We start from the raw sequence: 19,520 nt of genomic DNA, 5'->3' as shown, positions 1-19,520 counted from the left end.
TGCCAAGCCTCCCCATAATGAAGTTTGGCATGATTGATAAATGCTGCGCCACTCCAAGTTCCCATCAGGCAGAGACAAAGTCCAGCCCAAGACTAGTTATGATTTGGCTTTATTCTTTCCCGGCGATTGCCTGGTTGATTAGATTGATGCTACTCTTCAGGATATTGCTGCAAGGCTGACTCACTACTATTAGCCAACCACAACTCCCAGTCATTTATTGTTGGCTGACTCTGGATTAGAACGACGTTACTTCCTATTCTCGTATATGTTCCTCGGGCGTCGGGCATCCATTTAGTTACATTGCATTACCATACGACTTCATTACTGAAACTCGAAGACTTGGCTTATTCACTATCTCATCAACATGTCCCAAAAAGATGTCTTTGACGACGGGGAGCTTCCTCCCCCGTATACCGAATCAGGTCCATCAACAACAACACCCATATCTGAACCACGACAATCAGTAACGACCATCTTCCATTCCCATCTCCAAAATCTCCCCTTGCGTATTCATTCTGTTCAAGCAGCTCGTACATCAGCACGCGATCAAAGAGACAGCGAGATACTCACCCTTCTCGTTCCCCATGTCGAAGAAATGCTCTCGTCTATCGCGGCTAAAGATTCGCCTCCCAGATTGACAGAGACAATCTTGGTCCCTGGAGACGCTGTCGGAGAAGAATGGTTCTTCAGCGATGAAGATGCGTCGCGAACAGTTGTACGTGTAAGAGAAGATCACAAGTTGGTAGGCGATCAGAAACGACCGCCCAAGAAAGAGGTCGAGCCACGCAAGGAGAAAGCCTTTGATGACTGGGGAAGATGGGAAGACGACAACACTCAAGACTCTTCTTCACATAACGTCCTCTGGTGGTCGGATCATGATATGGCTATTCGGTTAGCAAAGTACATATCACCCGAGAGAGTTGATCGACAAGTCGTCAAAGCGCATGTCGAGCAGGCAAAGAAATCTTCGGGATGGGGGTTTCTCAAGAAAAACAAGCCGCAGACCCCAGAACCGCCAAAACCCAAAGTACAAGAGGAAGATCCAGTCACCATGGTTGTCAAAGCCGAAGAGGTTACTTTCAGGAAAGAGAACGAGATGGGTATATGGGAAGGGAAGACAGGATGGGGGTTAGTGATCAAAGTAAAGATACGGCAATGATTACCAAGACTCAGCACAGAAAGATGTTAACATGTTTTCCCCAAAAGTTCTAGAAGCTTTTGTATAGATGTCTTCTTAAGCCATATTAACTATGTCACTAGTCTAGCCTTTTTGCCTTTCAAGTGATGGATCCAAGGGACTCTCGAGCCAGTCTGACGATCTCTTTAGGTTCATGCCGATGGGAAGAAAGAACGGAATCTCTACCATCATGATATTGCGAATAGCGACCGTTTTACGCATCCAAGATAACACGGTACTGTGGTCTAGTTGGTTATGACATCTCGTTAACACCGAGAAGGTCCCCGGTTCGAGCCCGGGCAGAACCTCACTTTTTGTTGTTTGGGCAGTTCCTTTTTGCATACCTGCAGAAGCAACAAGTGACTCAAATCCTATGGGCGATTAAAATAAGAGAAGAATACCTAGGGGCCATGTTCGTATCTCTAATGTATTTTCGTTGTCGCTCGCTCGGCTTGACTACCAGTGGTGGCCTCTTAACTTCCATTGTCTTGCCCTGCAAGGGCCTCACGAGCACTATGGCTATCGTCAGACAGATTGCAAAAAATCTTCCCTTATTTAAAACAAAGATATAAAAAGAGGAAAGTTCAGAAGGCAGACATTCAAAGACGCAGAAAAAAGCAAGTTTTCCTATCTAACCGCAAGAAAAGGAAGTTAACTGGAGTAGCCGCCCTGGTAGGTAGCAGAAAAAAATAACCTTCTAAGTCTTAGGCTACAAAAATAAATAGTCTAAGAGCTATAGTCTAAAGGGCATAAAGTGGCCCACTAATTTCGTCTCTTAGGCTTACAGCGGCTAAATATTTCTAATACCCTCAGGCCGCCATAATCATATTATGTCTTTATTCATTTTGGATAGCCGCGGCGGAGAGACCGTCAGTAAGTTCTTGTCGATGGGTTGGTTCACTTCAAACTCTCGAAGGGCCTCTAGACTAGGTCATCAAATCCTGCAATCCCCCAGTGGATCATGATAGTCAAGCTCAACTCTTGCAAGAAGCACGGAGCGCCAGATGTGGCTACTCTCTGCATTATGGACGAACTATACATCGCGTCAGCATACCTCGTTCTATCTTGACATTCATACTTGCTTAAGAAAGAGCCTACGATAGATAAGGTCACTGAAGATTTACCCCTTGAACAACTTGGCTTAGAACGAAAATGGAATGTCTCAGTTTTTTTTCGCACAATGAACATTCTCTCTTCGATCCCAGCGTTATTCCATAGGTTGGAATTAACGCAACAAGATATCAATACCTTATCAGAATTTTCCGAGAGTTTGTCTTTGATTTTAAGACACCAATCGCCCTAGAGCGTTTTATTGACACCATAACGCCTATACTAACCTCTTCTCAACACTCCAAACCGACGTTTGTCGTCAGATTGCAAGTCTGGCGGCGATGACGACGACGAGATGTCAATTGATTGATGCTCGCTGTCCCATATCCATCTGCAGCTAAAGGACCTAATTGACGACAATGGCTTTCTTCCATTACAGCAAGCCAAGTCTAAGGCTAAGCAAGTACTTGAGCGATACGCCAAGTCTCTATCACATGGTCAGCTTCCTAGATGACCAGAAATCCTCAACATCCAGCCCGGCAATACTTTTATAATCGTTATCATCATTACCGTCACCATTTAAATCTGATACTATTACCAGAATGTTCTAAAACTGACACGTCTTTGGTTATTCGAAAAGTCTAACTTTGTAGAAAGATGGAGAAACCCCAAAGGTGCGTCGCTACCTCTGCAAGCGTGACTCAAGATGCATTCGCCATACCATCTTGTCATAGTCGCCAGAATTCTTACTACTGTATTTTACCCTCAATGTTGCCATCGTTGCAAGTAAAAAAGCAATCTTGATAAGTACCATCCCTGTGGGCTTTTACAAAACCCTGATGCTGACTCCGTCATCCTAGGCAAGGCAAAGCCTCGGCCTATGCACAGGTCTTCTTCCTTCCAGCCTTCCAGGTCTCTAGCTAGCCAGGTTTCTATTTCCTCCTCCGAGTTTGAATTATCCCCTCCGGCGGGCCTTTGGGGACCCTGCCAGGAGCCTCCTTAGGCAGAGGGCAACTCTATTCCTCGCCTACAGCTCCAACAAACATCCTAAGAATTATGACCTAAACAACATAAATCAATCCACTTCTTTCGTCTCTTATGCTTTCAGTGACTAGTTTGTCTATTATCCTGAGGCATGATATAAAGAGAGAGGATTTGAACATCAGGCCATGACAGAGTTTAAGCTCAACACATTCAGCGACACAACATGACGTCTCTGGCCAAAACTATTACTGTTTAGTAACACATGTACTCTTTCGGAGCTTTTTTAATGTAGTGAATGTGATACAGGGGGTTTACCGGAAAGTAGTCTAACCAGACATGCATAGGTATAGGTATTTACCACCGCCAGATAGGTACTGGTAGCTTGAATCCATTCCAACTTTCAGCAATCAAATCACTTCAATTTTTACTATTCACTGCATCATTCTTGACTTTATAGAATACATATTAATAAGTTTGTTCGTAAATAGCTGCCAAGTTCGGCCTTACACCGTTGTCGTGACACTCAACCCGCTTAATCTCACTTTCACAGCGACATGTCACAACAATACTGTACTCCCATCTCACAACATCGCAACCACGCGTTCTCAATTCCTTAGTTTTCTCTCTGATTAAGTGATGGTTGATGATCTGATTCACCTTTTCTTTTCTCTAGTGCCTGACTCACTCGCCGTTTTTGACCCCACCGCCTCCAATACAAAAACGGCGACTATCACCACATTTCCCTCACCAAGACACCACGCACTCTCGCTCTCTCTCTCTCTTCCTGCCGTATCCCGATCCTAGGAACCTTTCTTCTCGTCATGTCTTATAACGTCCTGGTAACCGGTTCATCCGGTCATCTAGGCACAGCCTTGATGCTTTCCCTCCCCAGTCTTGGCTTCACACCTCTAGGAATTGACATCCTCCCCTCGGAGAACACTCACCATGTAGGATCCATCAACAATCGCTCTTTTGTCACAGACATCTTTGCAAACAATTCTATCCGTCACGTTCTTCACGCAGCGACGCTTCACAAACCACATGTTGAGAGCCACACTAAGCAAGACTTTGTCGACACAAATATCACAGGCACCCTCACCCTTCTCGAAGAAGCAGCCAAGCACTGCAAACAGATTGAGAGCTTCATCTTCTTCAGCACTACCAGCACTTTTGGTGCGGCATTGAGCCCAACGCCTGGTCAGCCCGCCGCATGGATCGACGAGACGGTCGTCCCCATTCCAAAGAACATATACGGCGCAACAAAGGTCGCAGCAGAGGATCTCTGCTTTCTCGTTCAGAAACAAACCGGGATGCCCATTCTCGTACTCCGCACAAGCCGTTTCTTCCCCGAGCAGGACGACGACGACGATCGTAGAGCAGCACTCTCAGACGACAACCTCAAGGTGCTCGAACTAGCCTATCGCCGGTGCGACATGGAAGACATCGTCCGCGCCGCTGTCTGCGCCATGGCAAAGGCGCGCGACATCAAGTTCCGGAAATACATCATCAGCGCACCTCCTCCATTTCCAAAGGATGCTCACACGCTCGCGGCTCTGGACAAGAATCCTAAGGAGGTTTTTGAGGCCGTTGCTCCTGATTGCACACGGGTGTTTGGAGAGAAGGGCTGGGAACACTTGAAGAGAATCGATCGTGTATATGACTCGAGCAGAGCGGTCGCTGAGTTGGGTTGGGAGCCTGTTTATACATTCAAGCATGTGATCGAGCTGATCTCTCAGGGAAAGGAGTGGAAGAGTGAGTTGACTGGAAAGGTTGGGAAGAAGGGGTATCACGATGTCAGCCATGGTGTGTACACTGTTCGATGAACTCGAGACGGTTGTGATTGGGACGGCTTGAGCACATAGCGACATGCTTCATAAAGCTTTTGAAACGGGGGAGAGATTCTCGAGATTAATAAAGAAGAATAAAATGTATCTAATCCGCAACCATTCGCCTTATATGCTATGTTTCGAACACAATTGGTCGCAATTCGAGTATATTCTGACACTTTGCCAAATTTATATCATTCATTAGCCGAACTTGATCCCAGAGTTGGGATTCCATGTACCAGGAGCAGGAGGTTGGCCAGAACCACCAGACGACTGTCCAAACTTGATGCCCATACCAGGATTCCACATTGGGGCTGCTTGCTGCGGCTGTACTGGTTTGGGTTGCTGCATCGTCTCTCCCCAGGACTGGATGTTTGCCTGTGCTGGGCTCTGCATGGGTTGAGGGGGTTGCTGCGGTGGAGCGTAAGAGTGCGCAGGTTCTTGGTGAGAAGGCATTGGGCTCTGAGCGTGTGCGTGTGCATGTGCCTGAGCCTGTGCTTGCGCTTGCGCTTGTTGATGAGATATGCTGAGATTTGATAGCGTTGGCATGTTGATTTCCCTACGATTCGTTAGCATTCTGTCATTCTTCAAGTTCTTGAGAACATACTCTTCCAGCGCCCTCGCCTCCATGCGGCGCTGAGCGACCCAATTTCGAATCACATCGCGGAAGCCTTGTCCGACAATCTTGTTCAGATCATTGTAGAACTTTCGTCCAACCTCAAGGTTGTTGATAATTTCCTTGTACTTAAAATAGGCGTTATCCAACCTCTGTAGGGCAACCTCACGCTCTCGGTTTCCACGCTCGCCCATCTGTCGCTTCTGAGCCTCGAACTCGCGGTTGATTCGTTGAACATCCTGTAGAAGACGGTCTTGGTCCTGAGCTTCCTTCTCAATCGCTTCCACCTCGGGTTCGTATAGTTTGTCTAGACGCTGGTCAAAGAACTCCTCAAAGTGGGCCGGTACAAGAGCTGTATTTGGGTATGTCCGCTCCAATCGAGCAGCTTCCTTGAGAATATCAGGCTTGATATCGTCGCGACGGGCGTTATCTCGCAAAGCCTCAACCTTCTTGCGTCGGCGGCTTTCGAGACGCAGTACATCGTTATATACGCTTCGCAGTCTTCCTATAGCCGGTTTCAATGTCTCGGGGATGTCAACCCGTCGACTTGAGGGTACGGAGTCCATCAAGTCTCGGTCGGGTCCGGAGAGAATAGCAAGTAGATCCTGAATAGCGATGAACTTCTCTCTTACTACACCATCACTGCTGACACTGCTTTGGAAATAACTTTCGATTTCCGAGGCGTGTTGCCAGAGCTTCTGGCCTTGAGGGTCTTGTCGGCTTTCAGGTCGTACCCATCGATCCGTACCGTACCTCATCCGCAATCTTTGATTCTCTTCTTCCTCAGAAGCCAAAGCTCTCTTACCCTCCTCAAAAATATCCATATCCCCTAATCGCAATTTGTCGATATCGGCAAAGCTCTTTTGTACCCTGTTGATGGCATCTGCTTGTCTGATCTCCTCAGCATGTTGAACCAAGCTAGGTGGTAGACCAAGAGGTTTCTCCAGAGCTTGTAGAGATCCGGGAAGTCCAAGCGACGCCAAAAGCTCATGGATCTTTTCTGTAAGTGATTCCAGCTCTTGAATGATATTCTGGCTGACCATGCGGTCTCGGCGTTCCTCATAAATCGAAGTCGCAACATGCACGGAAAAGGGAACCAAGCGAGAGAAAAGAGCTGGTCCAAACTCGGCGCGGTCGCCAAAGTATTCGTAAGGGTTGCCGATTTGAGGAGGCACGCGAGCCACGGCCATATTTGCGCGATCGAGGATCTTGAGCTCCGACTTTGGGGGTACGGCGACTGTAGAGCGTTAGTTGACTGCCAAACAAAGCGGTGGTCGGACATACTTAGGTAAATAACATCATTATCCTTCTCCGCACGCTTCAAATCTTCCTCAACCTTTCGCTTCAACCCATTGAGGTCATCAACCACGATCTTACCTAGGTACCCATTGCGAGCCTCCTTAAGACCCTCAATCGCACAGGAAACAGCATCTCTCAGTCGCGCAACTTCCTCTCCGTATTTCCTCTTCTCGAGACAATCGCATGCAGCCCGGTACTGCGCGGCCGCGGCAAAATGGTGATGCTTGGCACTCATGTGGTGAATCCATGCACTGCTGATAGCTTCACTCTTCATAGCAGCTTCGCCAGCGAAGTTGTACAGGTCGGACACTCGAGCGGCAAGCTTGGCAATGGATGCATCTTTGTAGCCATCCATAACGGCTTTTTGCCAGAAGCATTCTTGACTTTGCGCGAGAAGGAGTTGGGATAGGGATTCGAGGGTGTCGTGGTCCATGTCTTCGGGGGGATCGGACATTCGTAATTCGGGGAGGATCTCTTTTTTCATATGGGTGAGAACTCCAGCGGCGAGAGAGAAGTAGTTGGCTGCGGACTTGAGGCCTTCGGTATTGCCTCGCGGTGTGTTGATTGCAAGTTGGGAGTAGAGGGAGGCGAGGTTATAGAGAACGTTCATCAGCTCGTACTTGAGGTTATTCCGCACCATAGGTCGTTCGGTATTGTATCCAAGGGCGGGATACCACGAGAACTCTGCTCCAATCTGCCAGTTGTCAGCTTGATAGTAGCTTACCATCGCGTAATACTCACATCTATGGGGAACTTTCCGCCAACCCAAACAAGCTGACCCGCGTACGCTTGCAGCTTCTTAATTCCGCTAGGATGCGGCTCTCGAACGTTGACGGCATCACGACGAAGTGCATCGATGACCTCGAGGTCGTGCCTAAACATGTCCGGGTGTTGGTCATATTTGGTGTTGATGTACTGCCTTATTGTCGAGGCGAGCGAGAGCTGGGTCGACTTGCGAAACGGGAGGTAGAGAATGTTCCTGGACACCACAACTGTTAGCAGCTAGGGGTTTAAAGATGCTATTATTTTTAGAGCTACTTACGACGCCATGGCTTCGTTTGTAAGCCTCAGTCACAGGTTCTCAAGTCGCTATGTAAAGTAGGTGGTTTTAAGCTTGGCTTCGCTGTTGCTAGAAATGACTTCATCTAAATTATCGACCGCCACGTTGGAGGGGCAATGACGATGATGTGGCGCAGCACGACTTGTACTACCCTGCACCTCAAAGAAATGGTTTACTTCTGATGAGAATGAATCTATTTTACATGAGAGTTTATATCTTTTTGTTAGGGGTTGTAATGTTGGAAAATAGATTTTAGGCAGTTTAACGTAAAATCATGCAATTGTGACTTGCTAACAATGCGTACTTAAAAGCTATCAGACTATACAAGCTCGGTTTTCAGGTGGTATCTCGTAACTCATCAACCCCATCTCCTAACGATATTTGACATCTCCAACCTCAGGTCGGTGAGCTCCATCATCAACGTAACCAGGGAGGTGGGCTGCATCAGCACCAACGCCCCCAGAAGCTACCGGCGCAGCAGGGTCGACAGAAGGTCCACCTGTGGCATTTGTTGGAGACACTCCATCCTTACTGTGCTTAACCTTGAGCGAACCAACTTCAGCTCCCTTGAGAGTTTCGAGAAGATTGCGTGCACCAGCAGGCCACATGCTGTTTGGGCTTTGTCGAGGAACCTCTCCCCTGATAATCTGCTCAACTGAGATGCGCTCGCCATAGAATGCAGCGTTGGCATCCTTGCGCTCCACCACAACTGTGCCGTCAACTTGGATACCGGCGTAGAAGCCGCGTGACTTGACATATGAAAAGACGGGCTTGAAACCGCTGGCACTAAGCGAGCGACGGTTCTTCTTCTTCTCATCTGGCTTCAAGTTCTGGTTGTCCTCGGTAGGGCGAGGAGGCTTGGGGGGAGCCTCTTCATCCTTGGCCTCCTTGGACTTCTTTCCATCTACACCAGTACCGATCTCAACAGCACCACCAGCTCCGTAGGGGCCAGCAACAACAGCAAGATCGCTACCAAGGGCAACACGTGTCTTGGCGAAAGCGTTGAGCGCCTCTCGGCTATTGATGACGCAAACACAATCGTAAATGTCAAGACCGATCATGAAGCCAGCACCTACAGAGTGCACCTGGATACCTGAGGGAGGGCCCCATGATCCGTCGGGAAGACGCGAGATAAGAATACCAGAACCGGTAGCACCAGAGAATGCGTATCCGGCACGGAGAGTAGTGAAGATGGCGAGACCCTGAGCTTTGGCGATGACCTTGGGAGGGATGTTTACAAGCACTCGCTTCTTGGGCTTCTCCTTAGTAGGGTCGATGATCTCGTCGTTGGTCGCTTCTGCCTTGGGATCTGTTGATGTGGGAACCTGGCTTGATTCAGGGTCGGCATAGACACCGTTTTCTAGAGATGGTAAGTAAGTGGTATTTGTGAATATTAAAAATGACTTACTGCAGAAGGACTTCAAAATCGAAGCTGCCTTGTCGCACTCCTTATCAATAGTCTCGGGGAGGAAACTCTGGCTGCCAAACTTATGCGCTAAGCTGTTGATAGGCGCTGCGGCCTTCATACCAAGCTGGCTAAAGCGCTCGCTCCAACCAGGCTTCTTGTGTTCCTCAGGAGGCACGAACGTTGAGACGTTACCTGTATCGTCATTGTAGCCGTGGCCAGATCCATAACCATGTCCATGTGTCTGATCATTACCATGGCCGAGGGGCTCACTGTGAACAGGAGCTGTGGTGGTTGGCTGGCTGGACTCGTTTGTAGGGTTTGTAGGAGGAGGTGCGAAAGTGGGATGAGCAGGATCGTATTGTGGGATGGTGTAGCTCTGCTGCTCCTTCTGAGCGTCGAGGGGTTGTTGAGTCGCCTGCTGTTGTTGAGGTGCAGTTACCGGGTTGCCCTGGAGAGGGTTTGGGTGAGGAGCAGATTGCTGATGTTGGTCCTGCGCAGGAGGAGGACCAGGAGGAGGCGGTGGGAAGTACTGCTGTGCCAACTTTTGCTTCTCATCCGTGGCTGATTGTGATGATTCGACTCCAGGAGGAGGGGCATATTGAGGAGGCTGCTGGTGCTTCTCATCGCTGGGGAGCTCGGCTGTTCCTTGCTCGTACACAGGAGGGGCGGAAGTATCGTAAGGGGGGTTCTCCTGGCTTGGCTGGGCGGTAGGTAGTAACCCGCCTCCGTGCTGGTCACCAGCGGAATACATAGGAGCTTTCTCAGGATTAGACATTGAGGCTAAGATATGCAGTAGTTGTTGTTGTAGTTGTAAGGTGAAGGTCGTGGATAGGTAGGTAAATCGATGGCGGGGTAGCTTCGTATCAGGTATAATAGCTTAGAATTGGAAAGACAAAGTTGTAGGATGAGTTGTCAAACTACTAAGGATGGGTCCTTTTAATAGAGGCTTGATAGTTATAAATAGGGTCTAGTGTTATAAGAGGCCTCGTCACTTAGAGAGGTCCAGAGTGGCGTGAAACAATGCGAAACCGGTTCATGAATGCGAGGTCCCCAACGTGCGACATGTTCACTAACAAGGAATTGATGTCATCATGGTGGCTTGGCTAGAGACGATTGCGTGGCTGAAGTTCAGGGTCCTGCACAGCCTTGATCTTGACCAATAGGAGATATTCCATCGTAAAGGAAGAGAATAAAATGTTGGGGAGAGGATATAGCATGTGAATTTATGCGAATTTATGCGAATTTATGCGAATATTGATTGAAATAGTGATGATGATTTATGTTACCTAGTGATTGATATATCGGGTCGTTATCGCCTTTTATCTACAATATATTGCTATTGTCTGTACGCATCTCGGAGTCCGAATGCATCTGACCGGGGAATGTGATGGAAGCTTACCCGAGACCTTGTGATCGTAGGTAGTTTGTATTATCTTGTACCGAGGAAAACGTAGTCTTTTTAAATAAAGAAAAAAAACCAAAACCTATATCTCTGATACTCTTTACAAGTCCGATCAGTAACTTGGGAATACTGCTGATCAAAATGACACAAACACAATCCACCGAAAACCCAGAGACTCTTCACCTCCCCCGCATTCTTTGTCTACACGGCGGCGGCGTCAACGCAGAAGTCTTTGAACTACAATGTCGCGTTCTCATCAAGCATTTGAGATCTTCTCTACGCCTTGTATTTATGCAAGCCCCATTCATCTCGGCTCCTCATCCAGACATTGTCAGCGTTTATGGTGAATACGAACCCTTTCGGCGCTGGCTCCGATGGCAACCCGATCATGAAGAGATTGAGCCCGAGGCCGCGGCCGAGTTGATCCGTGACCAGACCCGCCGGGCCATGGATACAGATCCCGGGACCGGGGAGTGGATCGGCATTCTGGGTTTCTCACAGGGCGCCAAGATCGCAGCGAGTTTACTGTGGACGCAGCAAAAGATCACCGAGCAATTTGGACCAGATGAAGCCTTGACTCAATTCAAGTTTGGTGTTCTCATGGCTGGAAGAGCACCTCTCATTACACTGGACCAACGACTACAACATCCACCACCAATTGTTGACGCGGCCATGCTCAGCTCAGAGTTTAAAGATTGGCCCGAGTCGAACAAGGGTGACCATGTCTTGAGTATACCAACACTACATGTCCATGGACTTCGAGATGGTGGTATGGAGCAGCACAGAATCCTCTTGAACAACTACTGCGAGACTGGTACAACAACTTTGATTGAGTGGGACGGTGGGCATCGCATACCGATCAAGAGCCATGATGTAGGGGCCGTGGTACAAGAGATCTTGAGGCTGGCCAAAGATGCTGGAGTACAACTGCATAACTAAGGACTCCATTTCTTGTATCACTTTCATTTGTGAAGTCCCGCAAAGATTCATTCAGAAGCGATAGACGATCATATATGGTTATGGTTATATTTACTAGAAACGCTGACCTCTAGGTAAGCTTTAGAGTACAAAGACTAATAGCCTAAGAGGTCTAAATAGCATAAAGTGGCTTGTTAATTTCGTCCCTTATGCTCCTAGCGGCTAATACCTCTGATATCACAAGGGGCGAATATGATGCGATTGATTTCTTCCTTATATCAATACTTAAGAACTCTAGAAAGTTCAAGTATGACTGATTCCTACGATAACGGAAACCTGAGATCCCTCTCACTTGACCTTCCTGGATGACCTGGCCTCACACCCAACATACCCCTACCGAATGGTTCTTGCGTCGTCTGCCCTACTTGGAATATGATCCCCGTCACCGCAAATGCATCCTCGAGCTCCTTTACTTGCTCTTTGGGTGGCACTTCATAGGGATCCACGGCAACAATAGTCAAGTTCGGGAACCGGTGGATCTTCCCTGCCATGCCTAGTAGATCACGGTGCATTTCTGGCCATGCCAAAACCATTCCTATATGAAGAATGCGCAGAGATGAAGGAAGGCTCGCCATGAATATCTCTGGGCCGGAGTTCTTCATAACCTCAAACCATTGTTTGCGCTCTTCTTCGTCGTCGAATACAGGTCCATAAAGAAGAAGTTGCTCAATCTCCAGGATCTCAAGACGTGGGAAGTCGAAGAAACTGACATCGCCTCGAAGTGAAGAGTCCCAGCGGAGGAACATTGACACACGTTCTATTATATCTTGTGCGCCGCCAGAAGTGTGCTCCCATGTCGTGGTGGTGTAACATAATCGCCGTAACGACCGGCTCACGGAAGCTAGGTGGTCATGTTGAAGCACAGTGTACTTATCCATGTCGCAAAAGTACTCCAAATCTTCGAGTACTGGGCTGCGGCGAAGGATTTTGGCCAGGTTGTCAGGGTCTAGGCCATGGAGGGAGAGCCGACGAAGACTTGAGAGGGCAGTTTCCCATGGCTCTGCTCGAAAACGCTCGCGTAAAGGAATGTCCGTCCCACAGTCGGCATCACTGGCCGCCAATACCTCTAGGTTCTGGGCTTTGACTAACACATCCTGCATTTGCTGAATGTGGCAACACTCTTCGGGATTCTTGCCCTGACCAGGTAATACCAGATATTTGAGATTCGGTAAATAGAAGGGCGAGTCTTTAATGTACTGTAGTCCTTCTGAAGAAGACCGGTAGATGAGAAGTTGCTCAACAAAGGGTGTAGCCATGATGGAAGCTTCTTGCAGCCATTTTGAGTCAACTTGTTCATATGAAGGCAGAGCACGAAAGCCAGCGCGCTCGCCAGCTTGTCGAAACAAGTGTTGCATATCCAGGGATACCTTTTCAGAAGTGTCTTCTTTTAATGCAAAAAGTGCCAGTGCACGCACATTTTTGGCTAGATCAGGTCTTTGAAGCAGTGTGCGAAGAAACGCCCTCAAAATCCGAACCTCGCAGCTCCTGGTGTCGGTGCCACTCACACAGTCAGGACTATTCGATAAATCCAACTGTCTTCCGGAATGATAGCAGTGATAAAGAATAGGTTGCGCTATGCTCCGTAGGCGTCGACATGTGCGGCTCAGCCGCGACAGTGCCTGCTGAGCCGTGATGGCGTGGTTAATCTGGTCAGGCGGGAGATCGACGACATGTGCATGCTGACAATGCACACATAGATTGCGGCAGATGGAAGTAAAGATCTCAACAGGTAGATCTTCTATGGAAAGACAGCGTCGTTTACACCAAAAGAAAGGGACATCGGTTTGGAATATCGGCTGAGGTGACCAGAATGCTCCTCCCTGGAGGACATCCCTGTCCATCCTTGCGACGAGATGCATTATGGTATGATTGTGGTGGATTTTGGTTTGTATGTTCAAGGACGTGGGTTGTAATAGCCAGATAAGGATGAAGTCTTGGACGTGATTATAAGGCCGGAAGAGCGAGTATTTGAACAGCGAAAGTTGGACAGTGTCAATGAAACATGGAATATTAAAGGTAGTGATCGATATAAACCTTCCTGGGATCGAACCTTGATAAGTACGAATGATAGGAGATTCTTGAACCGAATTTGAAAGAGGGTGGATCGCAGGTTCATCCACGACCTGCCTACCCATCTTACGATGGCGCCTCACAAGCAGGCCTCCCTTGGACGCTGAAGAAACGGGGAAGTTTACTCAATCGCAATAGGTCAGAGGAAACTCTCAGAGGGATCGAGGATGAAGCTTATGGTCAAGCCAATCGGTGTTTCATGATTTACTCCTCTCACCTCTTTACACCGAAAAGAAACCTTTAGGTGCGGCAAAGACGTACTATCCAGGATGAAAGACAAGGATCATGTCCAGATAATCTTTCCGTCCTTGACTCCTTTTTGGGCATTTGTGCATTGATCTAGGAAGGTAGTAGCTTCGGGTGTACGGAGAGGCTGAGAATGGGCTGGTGTAAGCAACAAGCCATGAGCACTGATGTTTATTATGCGTTGTACTACAAGAGGAGAAGTAAACAGATAGCGTCACCACTGGAGAAAATACAGTGAAAGAACCAGATAAACCGTTACAGAAAGACTTAAGAAAAAGAAAAGAAAGAATTAGTGTACTATGTTTCTGGGATATTTACTTTAACGTTAGATGGTCAAGAAAGCGAGGAACAAAGGATCAGGTAGCTGCAAGTGGACTAAAACTGATGAACACTCCACATTCCACGATCACAGTGGTCTCATTATTCATCAGCCAAGCTTCCAACAGAGTAATCTAAAGGTCCTAATTGATGACAGGCTCAAGGTCATGGGTTGTAGCATTCGCGTATCGAGCCCCTTCGCCTCTCTATATCTAGCAATAGTCAAGGGTGTAGGGATGACAGGGCTAGAACAAAGACAACGGAACGAGGCCGAGAACATTGCTAGACTTGGAAACATGGTCTGATGTCTGATCAGGTACGAGTTCAATAATTAATTAAACTTCAACGTTGGACCTGACTCGCGGTGGTCATCTAAAGTCAGTCAGTAGTCAAACTGGCTGCATGATCCCGCTGCCATTCAACGTTCAGCGGGCCTTTTTTAGAGCGTTCTGGTTGCTTTTCCAGAACAATCGACATTTGACAGCTGAGAAAAGATGAGCCGTCATATTTTGGCTGGAAACATTTGAGTGAAAAGTGCACGTGACCTCGCACCTGGTCGCGTCACCTTCTAGGCTGCCACTCGCGTCTCACTGGATCAAGACATGCTTACCGCGTAAAGCACCTTGCAACAGTCACAGCTTTGGGAGGTGGTCACACGAATTGTCAGCCGTTCAACGCCTGAAAAATGCCAGAGTTTAGCGGTAAGATTCTTATCTGACTTAAGCCTCAGCTCCTCTTACTAACGGCCGCAGAGGCGGACACAATCCGCATCCTTGTTGCGACCGATAATCATGTCGGCTACGAGGAGCGTGATCCTATCCGCAAGGACGACAGTTGGAGAACTTTTGACGAGGTTCTAAACCTTGCTCGAACTGAAGATGTACGAACCTATCAGTTATCCATTCCTATCATGGCAACTTCTGACTTGTTAGGTCGATATGGTCCTCCTCGCCGGTGATCTCTTTCACGACAACAAACCCTCTCGAAAATCCCTTTACCAAGTCATGCGTACTCTTAGACAAAACTGCTTAGGCATGAAACCTTGCCCGCTCGAGTTCCTTTCTGATGCTGCAACTGTGTTCGAGGGTGCTTTTCCACACGTCAATTACGAAGATCCCGATATCAACATTTCGATTCCTGTCTTTTCTATCCATGGAAACCACGATGATCCCTCTGGCGAAGGCAACTTTTGTTCACTAGACTTGTTGCAAGCGAGCGGACTACTTAACTACTACGGACGAGTACCCGAGGCAGACAACATCGAGGCCAAGCCGATCCTGTTGCAGAAGGGACTTACAAAGTTGGCCCTCTTTGGAATAAGTAATGTCCGAGACGAGAGAATGTTTCGAACATTTCGAGATCATAAAGTCAAATGGTTCCGACCAGATGCTCAGATAGGAGATTGGTTTAACCTGTTGGCCGTTCATCAGAATCATCATGCACACACAGCCACATCCTATCTCCCTGAGAATGTTCTGCCAGATTGGCTCGATTTGGTGGTCTGGGGTCACGAACACGAGTGTCTGATCGATCCCACACAGAACCCCGAAACGGGATTTCACGTCATGCAGCCCGGCTCCTCTGTTGCGACTTCTCTTGTGCCTGGTGAGGCTGTTCAAAAACATGTTGCTATTGTCAGTGTGACAGGCAAAGACTTCAAGGTCGACAAGATTCCGCTCAAGACTGTGCGTCCGTTCGTCACCCGAGAACTCAATCTTGCCCAAGACAAGCGATTCAAGGGTCTGGACAAAAAGAAGGACAACCGTCAGGAGGTGACCCGGAGATTGATGGAAGTGGTTGAAGAAATGATCGAGGAGGCCAATGCAGACTGGGAGTCAATTCAAACAGACGACGAAGCTTTGGAAGAAAGGCCTCTTCCGCTGATCCGTCTCAAGGTCGAGTATACGGCACAAGATGGCGGTCAATTCGATATTGAGAACCCCCAAAGATTCTCGAACCGATTTGTCGGTAAAGTGGCCAACACGAATGATGTGGTTTACTTTTACCGTAAAAAGACAGTATCTCGTAAGTCATTATGGTGGTCAACTACAAACTCAACTGACACATCATAGGAGGCAAGGCAAATGCTGCCAACCCAACGGAATCTCTTGAGGCACTTGAAGGTGCTGATGACATGGTCAAGGTCGAGAATCTGGTGCAAGACTTTCTATCAGCACAATCTCTCAAGGTTCTACCTCAAGGACCCTTTGGTGATGCGGTAACCCAGTTTGTGACAAAGGATGACAAGCATGCGATGGAACTTTTCGTATCCGAACATCTTACAGGTCAAGTCAAATCCATGCTGGGTCTGGAATCAGACGACGAAGACTTAAACAGTGCCATGGACATTTATCGCACAAGAATTGAGCAACAGCAGGCTAGAGGCTTGCCCACTGCACCAACAGAAAGGAAGAGAGTTCTCAAGCCCAGACCTTCAACTTGGGACAGCGATTTTGATGGCGCTTGGGAGGATGAGCCAGATGCTTGGACATATGAGGATGACCAGCAGGCCGAAAGCGCGCGTGCACCTGCACCAGCTAAGAAGGCTGCACGAGGAAAGGGCAAAGCAGCACAGGAAGATGAAGACTTGATGGACGAAGACGAGCCACCTGCCAAAAAGCCGGTGGCCAAACGAGCAGCGCGCACCACCAAAGCGAAAGCAGCACCGGCCAAAAAGGCACCCCCTAAAGGCCGAGGCCGCAAGGTTTTTGAGGATAGCGAGGAAGAGGAAGAGGAGGATGTGGTAATGGAATCAGAAGATGAACCAGCTCCGCCACCCCCAAAGACACGACGAGCTGCTGCGACCAAGAGCAGTGCCAAGACTACGGCAGCTAAACCAGCGGCCAAGAACACACGACAGACCAAGTTGAACTTTTCACAGTCACAAAAGAGTGGTACGCAAAGCAAGGCGGTTGAGATTAGCGATGATGAGATTTCAGATGATGATGCGTTTGAGCCAGCACCTGCGCCGGCACCACGTACTCGGCGAAGATAGTCGGCTTTGTACGAATACCCATATGAGACTGTAAAAAGACAGAAAAGTACAATTATTATACGATGAATTGAGCAAATAGATACTCTAATGACCAAGAAAAGAACATTAAGTCCGCCCCTTCTCTGACTCCCGTTCTCCGACAACGCTTCTACCTTCGGAGCCGGAGCCGAAGCTATATCTATAGAGCCTTAGGGTATCAGAAAAATCGACCATAAGGAGCATAAGGGACGAAATTAGTAAGTTGGCTTATGGTATTTAGACTATACCTTTTAGTCTATTTATTTTTGTACCCCTAAGCTTAGAAGTCAACTTTTCTGGTATAACCTCTTAGTAGTCGAGCTGCGGGCCGCAGATTGCGGGGTAGATTTCCCAGCTGGTCTAGCTCCTGCGGCTCCTCACTTGTCACTACAGTACTCGAATGAAGAGTTATCTTACAAACCAGACATGGAAAAGAGGCGCCGAGACACTGTAAGTTTAAAGGCACTGTGACTGTGTAGTAATGGCTCGATTAGTTGAATTGACTTCCCCGCTCGTTGCTGCATCGTAACATAACATAACTCTCCTCGTCTTGTCTAGGTTGTCTTGTTAGTCTAGCCTGACTTTGTATATATAAGTGCTCTTCCCACCCACAACTTCACTCTCTATCTTTCCCTGTGTATAATTATCATATACTATGGCGGCATCTGGTCACATCCGTCTCGGCACTGCCTCTCCCGGCACCGCATCTTCCACAGCAGAGACAATAGCCCTCGTCGACTCCCTCGCACAGCGCGCCGCATCCTCCCACATTGACATTCTCCTCCTTCCCGAGGCCTTCATAGGCGGTTATCCCCGAGGCAGTTATTTCGGCTGTAAAATCGGCGACCGCAGCGCCGCTGGTCGCGACGAGTTTGCTCGCTACTTTGATCAGGCCATTGACCTGGGTGATACCGTGGGACCAGCTGGCGGCGGCGCAGGCATCAAATGGGTCAAGAGGCAAATTGGCGAAGAGGATGAAGTTCGTGGTGATGGTTCGCGTGAGGAATTGGAGCGCATTGCCAAGGATACGGGTGTTTTTGTAGTCGTGGGATGTATCGAGAGAGCGGGTGGTAGCCTGTACTGCTCTGTTGTATATGTTTGCCCTAAGGAGGGTATGCTTGGAAAGCGTCGCAAAGTCCTCCCTGTAAGAAACCTCAACTTTCTTGGTGTCTCTGAACTAATAGTCTCTTCCCAGACCGGCACTGAACGTCTCATCTGGGCACAAGGCTCACCAAGCACCCTCCGCGCCGTAACGACCGTCATTCGAGGTATTCGCATCAATCTCGCCGCTGCCATCTGCTGGGAGAGCTACATGCCGCTTCTCCGACAGAGTCTCTACTCTCAAAACATCAACCTGTATCTTGCCCCGACAGCTGACTTTCGCGATGCCTGGCTGAGTCTTGCGCGCACTATCGGTGTCGAGGGTCGTTGCTTTGTTGTCTGCAGTAACATGTGCGTTCCCAAAGATGCGTCCGCTGAGACGAATGGTAACGGCAACGGTCCCGCCGTTAGAGAACGTCGTGGCTCGTGTCTCACGGAGGAAGGTTTTGAAATCGCCCTTCCGAAATCCCCTACTCGACAACGCCGTCGTAGAAAGTCTGTCTTTGACGAGGATGGGAATGAGATTGTTCTCGGATGCGAAGACGACGGCGAAGGGCCTCCTCCTCCTCCTCCCGCTACACGACCACAAGTCGCTACTCCGAAGACATCAGAGAGTACCTTTGACAAATCCGACTACATCTCGCCCGGTGGATCATCAATTGTGTCACCGTTCGGAGATGTAATTGCTGGACCTCAGTGGGGTGACTCTGACGGTTTGATCTTTGCTGATGTGGATTTCCGCGATTGTATCAGAGGTCGCTTGGATCTCGATACTGCGGGAAGTTACTCTCGAAATGATGCATTCCGGTTCAGTGTTGAAGGGTTGAGCCTGGATCCTCTGCCTTACTAATGAAAAGGTTATAGTGTATAAATAAATAGTTATCAAATTGTAACGCTATATATATGACGCCTATATGAGATCCCAATGCTATTGTCCATCTATGATTATCCTAACGCCTCGCCACTTGTAAT

At 48.4% G+C, this 19,520-nt stretch overlaps 8 protein-coding genes and 1 non-coding gene across 9 annotated transcripts; 6 read left to right on the top strand and 3 right to left on the bottom strand.

Moving 5' to 3' along the window:
- Nucleotides 1-364: 364 nt before the first annotated feature.
- Nucleotides 365-1,159, top strand: FPOAC1_001824 (uncharacterized protein; the record flags this gene model as incomplete). The annotated part of the gene is made up of 1 exon (XM_044846412.1): nt 365-1,159. One exon carries the CDS (start codon nt 365-367, stop codon nt 1,157-1,159), a length of 795 nt encoding a protein of 264 aa, XP_044712328.1.
- A 252-nt stretch (nt 1,160-1,411) lies between these two features.
- FPOAC1_001823 lies at nt 1,412-1,485 on the top strand. Its single transcript has one exon. It is a non-coding gene; the product is annotated as a tRNA-Val (tRNA).
- Nucleotides 1,486-4,032: 2,547 nt separating this feature from the next.
- FPOAC1_001822 (uncharacterized protein) lies at nt 4,033-5,034 on the top strand (the record flags this gene model as incomplete). The annotated part of the gene is made up of 1 exon (XM_044846411.1): nt 4,033-5,034. One exon carries the CDS (start codon nt 4,033-4,035, stop codon nt 5,032-5,034), a length of 1,002 nt encoding a protein of 333 aa, XP_044712327.1.
- A 204-nt stretch (nt 5,035-5,238) lies between these two features.
- Nucleotides 5,239-8,002, bottom strand: PRR1 (serine/threonine protein kinase prr1; the record flags this gene model as incomplete). Its single annotated transcript, XM_044846410.1, has 5 exons — nt 5,239-5,596; nt 5,645-6,890; nt 6,938-7,646; nt 7,694-7,931; nt 7,995-8,002. 5 exons carry the CDS (start codon nt 8,000-8,002, stop codon nt 5,239-5,241), a joined length of 2,559 nt encoding a protein of 852 aa, XP_044712326.1.
- A 381-nt stretch (nt 8,003-8,383) lies between these two features.
- On the bottom strand, nt 8,384-10,195 carry FPOAC1_001820 (uncharacterized protein; the record flags this gene model as incomplete). The annotated part of the gene is made up of 2 exons (XM_044846409.1): nt 8,384-9,372; nt 9,421-10,195. 2 exons carry the CDS (start codon nt 10,193-10,195, stop codon nt 8,384-8,386), a joined length of 1,764 nt encoding a protein of 587 aa, XP_044712325.1.
- A 768-nt stretch (nt 10,196-10,963) lies between these two features.
- FPOAC1_001819 (uncharacterized protein) lies at nt 10,964-11,761 on the top strand (the record flags this gene model as incomplete). Its single annotated transcript, XM_044846408.1, has 1 exon — nt 10,964-11,761. The coding sequence occupies one exon, from the start codon at nt 10,964-10,966 to the stop codon at nt 11,759-11,761; it is 798 nt and encodes a 265-aa protein (XP_044712324.1).
- Nucleotides 11,762-12,060: 299 nt separating this feature from the next.
- On the bottom strand, nt 12,061-13,659 carry FPOAC1_001818 (uncharacterized protein; the record flags this gene model as incomplete). The annotated part of the gene is made up of 1 exon (XM_044846407.1): nt 12,061-13,659. One exon carries the CDS (start codon nt 13,657-13,659, stop codon nt 12,061-12,063), a length of 1,599 nt encoding a protein of 532 aa, XP_044712323.1.
- A 1,460-nt stretch (nt 13,660-15,119) lies between these two features.
- On the top strand, nt 15,120-17,429 carry MUS23 (Double-strand break repair protein mus-23; the record flags this gene model as incomplete). Its single annotated transcript, XM_044846406.1, has 4 exons — nt 15,120-15,135; nt 15,187-15,314; nt 15,367-16,459; nt 16,507-17,429. The coding sequence occupies 4 exons, from the start codon at nt 15,120-15,122 to the stop codon at nt 17,427-17,429; spliced, it is 2,160 nt and encodes a 719-aa protein (XP_044712322.1).
- A 673-nt stretch (nt 17,430-18,102) lies between these two features.
- Nucleotides 18,103-19,398, top strand: FPOAC1_001816 (uncharacterized protein; the record flags this gene model as incomplete). The annotated part of the gene is made up of 2 exons (XM_044846405.1): nt 18,103-18,591; nt 18,643-19,398. 2 exons carry the CDS (start codon nt 18,103-18,105, stop codon nt 19,396-19,398), a joined length of 1,245 nt encoding a protein of 414 aa, XP_044712321.1.
- Between the last annotated feature and the right edge of the window lie 122 nt (nt 19,399-19,520).

Source organism: Fusarium poae, chromosome 1 (genome assembly GCF_019609905.1).
Source record: "Fusarium poae strain DAOMC 252244 chromosome 1, whole genome shotgun sequence".
Classification (NCBI taxonomy): Eukaryota; Fungi; Ascomycota; class Sordariomycetes; order Hypocreales; family Nectriaceae; genus Fusarium; species Fusarium poae.
The sequence above is the reverse complement of the archived record's forward strand: the minus strand, read 5'-3'. Positions and strand labels throughout refer to the sequence as shown.